Source organism: Mesoplodon bidens (genome assembly GCF_964165515.1).
Source record: "Mesoplodon bidens genome assembly, chromosome: 8".
In the NCBI taxonomy this organism is placed as follows: domain Eukaryota; kingdom Metazoa; phylum Chordata; class Mammalia; order Artiodactyla; family Ziphiidae; genus Mesoplodon; species Mesoplodon bidens.
This window is the reverse complement of record NC_138165.1, coordinates 8,270,941-8,284,212: the sequence shown is the minus strand read 5'-3', so window position 1 is coordinate 8,284,212 and position 13,272 is coordinate 8,270,941. Positions and strand designations below refer to the sequence as shown.

Below are 13,272 nucleotides of genomic sequence, written 5' to 3'. Positions count from 1 at the left end.
AACCATATCCCATTGTTTTTGAATAAAGGGCCCGCCATTCTATTTGCCATATAAATGCCATAAATGGGAACGCTTCCCGCAAAGTGCAACGTTCTCTTTAAGTGCGATTATTACTCATTGAATCGGGAACTGCATTTCAGATCCACGGTTTAAGCTAAAAGCCTTAAAAATATCTGTATGATATGTGAATGAGTTTGCTCAAGCTAAATATGCTTTCTAAATGACTACTTTCATAACCTCATGTCCAGCCCATTTTTCATTCTCAAACACAATCCAAGCATGACGCCAATAATGTTGTGTGCTCACTGCATGCCAAGTTTAAATTCAAAGATGCTCACAAATGCACTTTGGTTTAAATTAGCTTTTCAGGTTCTAATTAATATCTATTTTTTAAAGCAATGCAAAAACCATTCGACCTAGAACAAAAACCATAATGCAAGACACCCAAACTCACTTACCTTTAAATAGCTTTTAAGGAAATAAAATCACACGCAACCGTTTAAGAACAACAAATCAAGGGCTCCTGCTCTGCCCTCGCTCATACCTCACCCTGCTTGCTGCGTCATGTGCTGGCCTCTGACGTGGTCTCGGGCCTCCACGCCCCCTCTTCCTTCCCCATCCCTTATTCAACCTCCCGCTGGCCTGGCCCACACCTGTCACTGGCAGGGAACACATGCCCTTGTGGCCACTGTCACCAGAGCCTCCCTTCCACGGCCCCGCCTAACAACCGCTGAGCCTCCCTCACCGCCAGCAGGTCGCCTTCCCCACTCCTGTGAGTCGGCCCCTGAGCAGAGCTCTGCACACTGTGCTAGTCTGCTGGCTCCTCCTACTTTCCTATTCACTCCTCACACCTCAGCTCTAAAGCCACCTCTTCTTTGAAGCGTTCCCAGACTTTGCTTTGGATGGTTTTAGTCATTTCCAAAAGTCAGTTCCACTTTCAATCTGAAAATCTCAATCTGGGACCAGTGCTTTGCCTGCCATGTGATGAGTGTGAAGGGAAACACACACTTGGGCACAGGATTTCTTAGAACTGCTGACAAATCACAGGCTTAGTTTACAGTTGAATCTGGTATACAAGGTGGGTTGGGAAGTAGAAAGTCAGGACAATGGGTTTAGCTAGAGTCTTCACTCTGGTGCCAGCAAACTGTGTAACATGGGAGAAATTGCTTCACCTCTCTGAGCTTTGTACCACTGATATGGAATTGCAAACATGATCCCAAGCCCTGTTTAAACAGCTTCCATAGGATTTCTATAAATTACCACTGACGGTACGGGAGGGCCAGAAGGAGATACAAACTATAGGCTGGGTAGTTTGGGTTGGAAACTTTTCAATTGCTCAAACATTCTGCCCTGGCTGATCCATCCCTGTGCCTGTACGTGTTCTCCCTACTTCCTCGACAGAAATCATGTCCAACTGCCTGTTTGCCTGTCTGCATCCTTCTCCAAGAAAATGGAGAAATCAAGAAGCCAAAACTATCACCCGACCCTGCAACAGGTTGTCTTATAACTGGAGAAACCAAAAGTCACTGCTGGTTACACTGTGCCCATCCTCTAGGCACAGATCTACAGGCCCAAAGTGCAGCAGACCAAAGTTATGTTTTGAGTATCCACCCAAATCCTGTACAGGACCTTATGGCAGATTCAGTGAACTGGCTTAGTCAACATCTAGCATCTTACTATACCGTGGAGGCAGGAGAACAAACAACTCTATTTTCCATACTCTCTTGCACCTGGGGCTCTGAATACTACTTAGGTTCAATCAGTGAGATGCATTTGCTGGAGTTCTGAATGTGTAGCAGTTAGAGAAGGAGACAGCAAAAGCACAAAGGATTCACTGCACTGGTGCGGATCCCAGTAGCAGTAACCTGGTTCTGGGGCCAGAAGCTGTCACGGTGGTTTTCTGATTTTGGCAAAGTGGGTGGGTTCTTTGTCAGCAGCTGCAGTACCAGCTTCCCAACTCCACAGGCAACAGCTTGATGGAGGCAGAAGCAGCATCCTAGGCAGCCCAGATCTAATGTGACACTTGGGAAGTGACCCTGCTCAGCCCACGTCACATCTCTTAACTCCTCCCATCCACCCCTGCAATCAGTCCTTTCTGCTGAAACTAGTGGGAAGGCTTTGTGTCCTGAACCAGGGAGCGCTGACCAACAGAGGGTCTCTCTGAAGTTTCCCACTCCTAGAAGTGTCCTTGCACCCTGGGTATTCTTTTGTTTCCCAGGCCTTCAGTCTGTGGAGACCTTCAGGGCAGAAGACATACCCTCAGGCAGACGGGCCTTATCTAAGGCCCAGGAACTTTACAGATTTTTCAAACAAAGCAGTAAACAGCTAAATCTGAGTATATCAATTCCCAGGTCCCAGCTACTTCTCCTTAAAGACAGAGGCTCTGGGAAGACTTTTCTGACCACCCAAAACTAGGTTAGGCCCACACAGATATGCACTTCTGTGCTGACACCCACGGGGTACAATAATTATGTGTTATGTGCAATCTGTCTGTTGAGCCCTGGAGGGGAGGAAATTTGCTTCATTCACTTTTTTTTTTCTTTACATTTTTTAAATTGAGGTATAATTCATATAACATAAAATTCACCATTTTAAAATGTATGCTTCAGTGGTTTTTAGTGTATTCACTATTTTGTGCAACCACCACTACTGTCTAATTCTAGAATAGTTCCATCACCCAAAGAGCTCCACACCTAATATATATATAAATAGCAGTTAGTCCAATTTTCCCCTATCCCCTTCCCCTGGCAACCACTAATCTACTTTCTGTCTCTGTGGATTTGCCTATTCTGAACATTTCATATAAATGGAATTGTACAACACGTGGCCTTTTGTGCCTGGATTCTTTCACTTAGCATGCTTTCAAAGTTCATCAATATTATAGCATGAATCAGTACTTAGTGCCTTCTCATGACTAAATAGTATCCCATTGTATGAAAAAACCACATTTTGTCTGTCCATTCAGCAGCTGATGGACATCTGGTTTGTTTCCACTTTTTGGTGACTGTGAATAGGGCTGCTATGAATACTCACTTTTGTATCCCCAGCGTCTAGTGCAGTGCCTGGCACATAGTAGGTACTTGATTAACGTTTGCTGAATGAAGAGTCCTGCTGACTCTTCTAAAGGTTTCCTTCTCCATGTGACACAGTGGCAACGCTTCCATGACAAAAAAAGAGCTGTCCTCAGCTGCCTATCAACATCTGCCTCACTTGCTCACTGGTCCCACATCTCTGGGAGACTCTTCCGTGCTGTTTGAGTTTCACCAGGAGAACATGATACCCTTTTGCGGCCTATCATCCTCACAAAGAGCAGGGAGATGCTTCAACTTATTTCTACTACAAACACATTTACTTCTCTTTCATCCTTCCTAAAGCATCCTTTCATGCTGTATCCTACAACCTACCTTTCCTCTTGCCCTGTCAGCTGGGCCCTTTCCTCTCAAGTGCCAGCCTGATATGCAGTGCCACATGCCTCAGTGTGCTCCTGGATTTCCCGTTGTTAGCTCTGACCCACCAACCTGGCTGACCTCTACACCGTCAACACCAACAGAGCTCCAGCCCTCTCACCACCCAGTCACTTCCTCACACTCCAGACCCAGGACTCGGTCTTTATCATCAAGGATGTACATCTTCTAGAACTTTAAATTAGTGTTCATATACCCAAGTTATTCCAGACATACTTAAACATATTCCAATAACTAAAGCATGTAATAAAAGAAATGTAAATTTAACTTAATTATTAAAATTCTGTTCCTGAGCCATACTAGTCACATTGTAAGTGCTCAACAGTCACACGTGGCTACTGGCTACCATACTGTACATCACAGTTCTAGAAAACAAACTAACTTTCTCCCCTAGGGCAAAGTAAGACAGATATCAAATCGTCTGGAATCCAGAACAAATCAGGGGCATAAAAAAGCCCTAAATACTAAGGACTGTGGATTCTGTTCTTTGTTCAGTCAACGAGCATTTACTAAATACTCTATGAGCATGTCATGGGCCTTCAAAGGGGACACAGGTTGGGAGAGACATGTCATATGCACTTAAAATGCATTTCCCCACAGTGACAGTTTCATAGTGTGGTTAGTTGTTTAAGTTTAGCTCTTAAAAGTTGATTGGACCCATAATATAATTGAAATATTATAATGATACAATTGTGTTTAAGTCTAAAATTGAAACTATGAGTCTTGTTTTTCCAACAACATAACATTTAAACAAATATACCCAACATGTTTTTAACAAGACACACAGTCTGTAAGGTCCTCAGCATAGTTGGCCAGGCTCAAAGTCTAGCCTTATTTAAGCAACTGAAAGTCAAAAAAGGGAGAAGAAACTGGGATGCGGGCCTCAAAGCCAGATGCTCTGCGGGCTTAGGCTGATGACTGACCTCTAACCCCAAAGAGGAAACACTGCTTTCAGACCTTCTTATGCTAGGAGTCAAAATATTTTCCCTCTTGTCAAGAGGCGAGATGAAGAGGAAAACAGAAGCACTGACAACAGATGAGGGATGAGGATTCCTAGGTGGGGATGAGCAATTAAGGGGTGCCACGACAGTGAGGAGGAGGCAGGGAAGAGTGGAGTGAGTCCCCAGGGCAGCAGGGGCCCAGCCTTGCTGGATTAGGAAGGAAAGGGAAGAGGGTAAGGCTTCTCATAAAGGGGCTGGAGGGAGGGCTAGAGCTGGGGGTAAGGAGAACATAGGGACAAGGAGAACTGAAAGGAGGGGCTCAGGTGAGGCTCCTCATCTGATTCTAAAGGTCACACTTAAGGGCATTTGAGAACTGAAAACTGCTGCTGCTCAGGATGATGGTGATAAAGACAACAGTGGTGATGGTGATAGTGATGAAGAGGAAGATGATAGTGATAATGATGGTGATGATGATGGTGATGATAGTGATGGTGATGATGATGGTGTTGGTGGTGATGGTGATGATAATGATGATGGTGGTGGTGATGATGATTGTGATAATGATGGTGATGATAGTGATGGTGATGATGATGGTGCTGGTGGTGGTGGTGACAGCACCTAACAGTTGACATTTCCTTTTTTTACATGAGACAAACTGTTCAAAGTCCTTCATAAGGACATTGTTATGTAATCCTCATTGAATGGGAAGGATCTCAAGCCGTGGAGAGTATTGACTTAAAACCCTAAGGGAAGGGCCTCCCTGGTGGCGCAGTGGTTGAGAGTCCGCCTGCCGATGCAGGGGATACGGGTTCGTGCCCCGGTCTGGGAGGATCCCATATGCCGCGGAGCGGCTGGGCCCGTGAGCCATGGCCTCTGGGCCTGCGCGTCCAGAGCCTGTGCTCCGCAACGGGAGAGGCCACAACAGTGAGAGGCCCGCATACCGCAAAAAGAAAAAAAAAGAAAAAAAAAAAAAAAAAAAAAAAAAAACCCTAAGGGAAGAGTAAGAGAGACAGAAAGGAGGCAAGCAGCCTGCCCAAGGAAGGGGAACAAACGGACACTTCTTGGGGCTCTAAGTTTTATCCCATTTGCTCTGTCAGCTGTAACATCCACTCTCTGGTTGTTCAGTCTCAGATCAAACAACCAACGCTGGGCCTGTCTTCCTGAAATCAAGAACCAAACTCCCACCAGAGGCCCAAACAACATTTGCAGATAATAATGATGACCTGTTTTTGGAGTCCAGCAAACCTGAGTTCAAGTCCCAGTGTGAGGCTCTTACTAGTTCTTAATCGTCAGCAGTTGACCTTGGGCAGGTTATTTTTTAACCTTTCTGAGTGCTGTCTTCATCATTCTCAAAAACGGGAATGAGCTGAATAAACCATCAGAATTCTCCACCTTCACAAACTCACCCTCTCCTTACCAGAAAAGCTTAAAAAAAAAAGGCAAAATAACCCCATCTCCTAAAAAACAAACAAAAAAAGGCTTCATCAAACACCCACCCCAGGCTCAGAAATCCGGCGTCAGCATGATGCCACCAATAAGAACTAAGGCTAGTTCTGAGACACGTACTGGATATTGGAAAAAATGGAGGTATGAACAATACAAACTACCAAAAACCACACTTCCCTAAGTCTTCTCTGGCTCCGGAACATGGGACACTCCCAGAGGCTGCCTCTCCAGCTCTGGCTCGCCCGGACCAGCACAGTCTCGTGTGCCCGCCTGCAGCTGAGGGGTGGCTAGAGAGCCCCCCTCACAGTGTCCAAGGCGTGCAACTCGTCCAGTGGCACGGGACCTCACACCCGAAGGGCCCCGCATTTGGCTGTTGCCGCTGTCATGAAATCCTTAATGATTAATCATTATTTATGATTCCCAGGGGCCTAAGGTGCCCTGCATTTTCCTTTTACGCTGATTGGGCCCTGCAAATTATGTCGCTGGTCTGGAGGTGCCTGACTCAGAAGCAGCTCAATTCGCAGCAACAGCTGGTGAGCTGTGGGGCAGCCCTCACGCTCAGGTCAGGGTCAGAACTAACAACTTCCTCTGAATGAAAATGGACTAGCTTTCGTTCTCAGGAAGAAAGGATCTGAGCCCGCATTACTCTCTCAAAAACAAACAAATGAACAAACAAAAAGCCGCAACTGCAATTCCATTTGAGAGACGGAATCAGTAAGGCAATTAAGCCTTAATTTCCTTCTGGTTGTCTCCAGTACCCTAGAGGAAGAAGCCATCAGGTGCTCACTTGGAGATGCTAGTGGCAGTTCTGTTACTTCCAGCCCCCCAGTGAGGGCTGGGTTATGAGCAGGGCAGCACACAGCAATCACTCCGAGCAGAGGGAGAGGAGGCACAGGAGACATACTCACATCAAGGAATCAGTGACCCTAAGTAGAACATTCAGGACACAAAGGAAGGTTAATACCCAGAGTCAAGCACAAAATTCAACGAGGAGTAGCATTTCCGCGTGTGTGTGTGTGTGTGTGTGTAACTGAAAACTGAGGCTGTAAGAACTGTATTTTTTAAAATTAGAGATTTTTTTTTTCATTTTCAATTTTAATTTAGTATTTCTAAGAAAACAAAAATGTTCCCACAATTCTCAAATTAATATTCACCAGTGACATTTTCAACCTGATTTGAGAGGCTGAGGAGGGAATGTAGGTTGTGTACATAATAAAAATTATATTTTAATTGCCCTCTATCTTTTGGCTGTGTGTAAAGAAGAAACATAGGATACATGAGGGAAAAATGCTTTGAAAACTCTAAAGTGAGTTGCAGATGTTAGTTTATGTTTTCACACAACTAAAGCAGAAACTGCCTATGCCCTCAGTCCCTTGCAGACTGAAGCAGACATCAGTGTTTGGATGGGACACAGGAATGGTGGAAGGAATGGTTACTTTTTGCACAGAGAATTCAATTGTTCTGGGCTTAGCCAGGATGCAGATGGTTTTCCATTGCTAGAATTGGTCAGGGATGGTGGGGGAAGCACTTAGGCATGGTTTCACTGAATTGGCAATGCAGGCTTTCAAGAAATCTTTGAACAATAACACTGTTCAGGTACCTACTTGGAGAGGTCAACTGCTTGATTCGTTTTTTTAAATACATATCAAGCAAGTGACAGTGACACGTCTTGGTGCCATTTCATACCATCCCTGACTTCTCAGAAGCAGCTGGCGCCAGTTGTCTTCCCTGGCAGGGATCGCTAGCCCTGGCTTTGCAACAGTCCCGAGAGCCTGCAGTCGAGATGTTTTTAAGAAGTGACAAAACTACTTCTAAATTCTTCATTTTCCTGGTCAGGACACTTCTTCACAGGGAACCAAAACTATTAGACTCTGACACAAAGTAAAACCGCCGTAACTGCTTTCAATTCTTAGTTTACCTGAAGGTGTTAACATATGGCAGGGGCATGAAGGCAGCCCACCTGGGCCTCTGCGAACGCCCCGCGCTTCCCAACTCCCCGAGGAGGGCAGAGCCGGGGATGGGGGCTCGGTGAGAAACTTCAAAGATCAGGCCTCTCCCACCACCAGAGAAGCCACCCACAGAAACTGAGCTAATTCAACACGAGGGAGAAAAGTCCCCGGTGCTGGCAATCACAGGCTCAAACCCGTAGACTCAGTCAGGTGAAAACCAACCAAGTTCACCCCAATGAAGCAATTTAAACTAGCTTTCCTTTTCAATGGTTTTATCAAATAGACACTTTAGACTGGGCCGCCTTCCTTACCTGCCATATTCCAACAGCGTCGTGTGGACCCGTGATTCCTCATCCAGCATCTCCCCTGCTCCCCGCTGGCGTCTGTACTTCCGACGGGGTTTGTAAGCATCCTAAGAAGTGGATGAGGCGGGGAGTTAATAAGCGTGAGGGGGCTGGTCCAGCCTGCCAGGGGCTGGAGTCCTTTCCCATGGCAGCGGGTGTACAGCTCCCCTGCAGGAGGACAGCTGGCACATGGCGACGGCCTTCAAGGAATCTGCCCCTTTGATTTTTATACTGGAGCAAATATTTCCACCCCATCTATTGCCTGTCAACTTTGTTTAATCTTGTTGGGTTTTTTTGTCCTATGACATTTTAATATTTCATGCAATCAAACTTATCAATCATCTTACTTCCTAACCCAGGGACTGCAAAAAAAAAAAAAGGCTCTTGTATGTTATTTTTATAGATTATATTTAGCCTTTTAATCTATTCAGAATTTTTTTGGGGGGTACAGCGAAAGGTAGGTATCTATAGATATATGTTTTTCTCTGAATGGAAAATTAAGAATCCCAACATCATCAGTTTCATAGTCTATCCTTTCCTTGATTTAAAATGACAACTATATACATATATATAAAACATGTACCAATATCACCCTCTTCAATTCCTCTTGCTTTATGAGCCTTTATCCTGTCTCCACTGTTCTTTTTCAAATTTCCTGGCTATTCTTACTCTTCCAAATGAATTCTAGCATCAGCTTGTCAAGTTCATTATGAAAAACTGTTGAGCTTTGACTAGAATCACACCAAATCTATACATTACTTTGGGAAGAGCTGACATCTCTATAATACTGAATCTTGCCTTGAAAAGCAAGATTTATCTCTCTATTCAAATCCTTTTTATTCTTTAATAAAATGTTCCAGAAAAAAATACAAAATTTCCAGTCACTACATATCCAGACCTTTCTACCACCCAGAGACATAAACCACGCAACAATCACAGATATACATGTTAACCTAGAATGTTTAAAAAAAAATTCTCTCATGGCATAGAAATCTCCATTACCAGAAAAGGAAAGTAAATACAAACCCTACAGAGATATATATCTCTTTACAAAAGTGTTTTGAGGTTTATCCTTAAAAAACTTATAAAAACACAAAATGCACTTTAAACTTTCAATGACTTTAAAATTGTTAGAGTATTATTTAGTTATAAATGTAGAAACACAGATCTCTTTTGTGTAGGACACATTCTGAAACTGCATATATATATATATGTATATATATATGTATTTCCTAAACACAAAGTACACGACACGTAGTAGGTGCTCAATTAATGTAGGTCCTCACCCCCAGATGGCCTGGTTTGTCATTCTACCCCAAATGAATGTCCTTCTTGGCTGTCAAACTGGCATCAAACAATACCTAATAATATTTGCTCAGGGCTCTGGGTGCAAACAGGCAGCTGTTTGTGCAAGGTATTCCAGTCAGGGCTCTGGGTGCAAACAGGCAGCTGTTTGTGCAAGGTGTTCCAGTTTGTCCCTGGATCTTTCCTTCTCCACTAGCGGAGTCCACCACACCTAATCTCTACCTGGACATCACCAGGACAAGCACACTATCAGGTTTCTCCACACAGTGGTATTTTAATGCTAATTAGAATTGTTCCCCTCTTGATAATTCTTGTTAACTTTATTATCATCTCACTTTTTGTTATGAAAAGTTTCAAACATACAGAAAAACATCCTTTCTGTAACATATATAATCTCAACAATTTTGTGGAAAAGGAATGAAACAGGTGCTGGGATGACCCTGGAGGGTTGTTCTTGTAACTCACTGCCGCAAATAGTCCTAGGTTGCTGCTGGTGCCTACATGAATAGGAAGCTATAAATAACACAAAACAGACTTATGGGGAAATGAAAAACACAATAGACCCATATGACGTCAGTTACTGTGTACGATTTAATTTCCACGGAGCTCTACCATTACAGCCGCACTATATGATTGAGCTTAACTGCTACTTTCCTTAGTCACCATTCATAGAGTCAATGACCCCAGACAGGAAACTGGAGTCTAAAGGACTGACTCCAAAACAATAGCATACTGAAACCGACAGCCACAAGGACCTTTTATTCTGCCAAACAATGACAAATGTTGGCCTTCATGTAATTATCCTTACACTTTAAAGCACGCCACATACATCTCACCTTTTACATTTTGTAACTACACCAGGAGGTAGAAGCAGGGCAGATGCCATTACCTCCACCTTTTGCTACTAAAGAAGCCGAGATTAAATAATTTGCCTCTCAGTTACGGTGGGCAACCCCTTCAGGAAATACCCAGCGGGCAGCAAGACAGCCACGAGCAGCCACTGCCCTCCAGAGCTCCAGGGGGCCGGACCACACCCAACTCGGCAGGAAGCACATCTCATTCTCCCAGGGCTCACCTGGCAACCCAAACCCAAACCCTACTCTCACGGACACACCTCCGCCCACCAGCCCCTGAACAAACGCTGCCTTCCACCCAGAGGGGCTCCGCTGATGTTCCCATCAGCAAGTGCAGGGCCCTGAAACACCCCATAAGCAAGTCATTATAACTGAGACAAATCAGGTTGTTTTCTTCATTCTCACATGAATAAAACAACAACCACCACCACAAAAATGAAGCCCTGGGAACTGAGTGAGGGAATGACGAGAGACGGATGGCAATCATGTCTATGGGTAGGAAAGTTAGCTGGGGAGGTAGGGTTTTCTCCAGACGCCCCTAAACTTTGTTCTTCCTCTATTCTCTTTTACATGAGCTCCGCTGTGCAGGCCTGTCTTCTGTTTTTTTTTTTTTTGCGGTACGCAGGCCTCTCACTGTCGTGGCCTCTCCCGTTGCGGAGCACAGGCTCCGGACGTGCAGGCTCAGCGGCCATGGCTCACGGGCCCAGCCGCTCCGCGGCATGTGGGATCTTCCCGGACCGGGGCACGAACCCGCGTCCCTTGCATCGGCAGGCGGACTCTCAACCACTGTGCCACCAGGGAAGCGCCTGTCTTCTGTTTGAGGTTCGGCACAAGTCCCACCTCGGGTCCCCTTGAGTTTGTACAAAACAGTGTAACTCAGTGGGTAAGAATGAGGTCACTGTTTTGCATACATGAGCCAAGATGGCTTCTGTGTATCGACTCCTAGCTTTACTTCTTCACAGCAGGCTGAGACCCACAGCTCAAAACCCTCCAGCGCCAACCTCAAACTTCTCACAGACCCAGTTGTTTAAAAGATGGCCCCACTAAGCGGAGTTGAGCGGTTTACAGCCTGCCCACGTTGCACGCTCTGCAAAACTGCACCTGACATTTGCGAACCACAGGTAGGATAAGCCCCGTGGTTATAAAGACCCCAGGCTGCAGCTGTCCTTCAGATTTCTCGAACCTGCCCCGGCCGAGGCTCCCTCGTTTCCTTGTCTCCCCGCCTGAATGGTGGCCCCGGCGCCTCGGCCTCGGGATGGCCTGCGCACTGACAGCCTCCCCGCCCTTCAGGCAAACCTGTCAAAGCATCGCCCAGAGACCCTGTGTGTGCTACTGCTAACCCCCCGTCCCATCTTTTCCCTTGATGAGTCCCGAAATCCCTTGAATCCCTTACAGCTGCAATGCTCCTCCTTTCACCTCATACCCTAGAGTGCGGTCTGGCACACAGTGAGCGCTCAATTACTATTATGGAATGAATATATGGAGTCAGACAGACAGGGTTTTAACCCGTGCCCCATTACTACCTCTCTGATTTGGGGCAAATTACTTTAACCTCCGAGGTTTTCCATCTGTAAAATAGGTATATGGAGAGAGTCGTAAGGATTAGTCAATCTATTTAATGTTATCTGATACACATTAAGGGCGAAGATATACATACATGTGTATATTTGCTATTATTGATAAAATGTACTAATATATATTTTTTCACTTATGCTGCCACATTTACATTTCATGCCCTGGATAGAAAGGCCCTCCTCACAGCGTTTCCTATGGAAGAACACAGTGGAGTCATAGTTTTAAATGACCTGGTCTCTTAGGGGACCAATAAGAAGTCTTTTTTTGTTCCCTCTGTCTCCTCTGTTCTCATACAAAATTCTAAACATTACCAAGAAATGCTCAACAAATAGTAAGCAAATGTATCTTTGGGGGCTTTGTGTAAAATTTCACAGCTACTCTTTACTCGAGGTTGAGAGGGAGTAAAAGACCTCACTGCACAGGTCAGATACTTCATGAATATGGAAGGCTGACAGTTCAGAAAAGGAGGAAGTAGGCTATACAACAGCACATTAGGTGAGACAAATGAGCGATGATGATTATGATGCGAAAGTGGAAGGGTAAGGGGAGGCCTGTCCTGGGCAACAGTTTCATTTTCTTATGTCCTTTGAAAATACCACCTCCCATCAAGCAGGCCTTCTACAAAGCGGCCACCTATTCCGTAAAAAGGAGATACGGAGAAGTCAAGAAAAGAACACATTTCAAAGGAGAAGCAGAAGTACTGGGAATAATCCCCAGGACGAAGAAGAATGAGGCCAAGACAAAAAGAGAGAACACTGGAAGGTGATAAGCTCAGAAGTTAAAAGTTCACACAACAGGGCTTCCCTGGTGGCACAGTGGTTGAGAGTCCGCCTGCCGATGCAGGGGACACGGGTTCGTGCCCCGGTCCGGGAGGATCCCACATGCCGCGGAGCAGCTGGGCCCGTGAGCCATGGCCGCTGAGCCTGTGCGTCCGGAGCCTGTGCTCCGCAACGGGAGAGGCCACAACAGTGAGAGGCCCGCGTACCGCAAAAAAAAAAAAAAGTTCACACAACAGCCTTGCTGCCAGGCAATCTGGCAAGAGGTACTAACAGACTGAGGCATAACCTCTGAACCAACCCCACTTCATGGAATGTAACCCAAGTAAATAATTAAATATAAAAGAAAAAATTTAGCTATGGGGATGTCCTACATAATAGCCAAAACAAAACAAAACCAAAAAAACCCCCCAAAAACAAACTAAGCTAGTTAAGTTAGTACCACACAATGCATAATGTACAGCCACTAAAAATGCGATGGAGGTATATTTATTGGCATGGAAATATATCCTTGATTATACTGTTGAGCAAACTAACCACACAACGAAACAATATATAGTATCATGTCATTTTCTGTGCTCTCTAATTTTCTATATGGATATCCATAACTATATATTT

General features: G+C 45.1%; 1 protein-coding gene across 2 annotated transcripts in view; it reads right to left on the bottom strand.

The window, feature by feature from the left end:
* Positions 1–13,272, bottom strand: part of CCDC93 (CCC complex scaffolding subunit CCDC93) — an 88,676-nt gene that overhangs the window by 52,794 nt on the left and 22,610 nt on the right. For both annotated transcript variants that reach the window (XM_081242611.1, XM_081242612.1), the window contains exon 7: positions 8,112–8,212. In XM_081242611.1, coding sequence (XP_081098737.1) covers positions 8,112–8,212 — 101 coding nt within the window. The remainder of the gene's footprint in view (positions 1–8,111; positions 8,213–13,272) is intronic.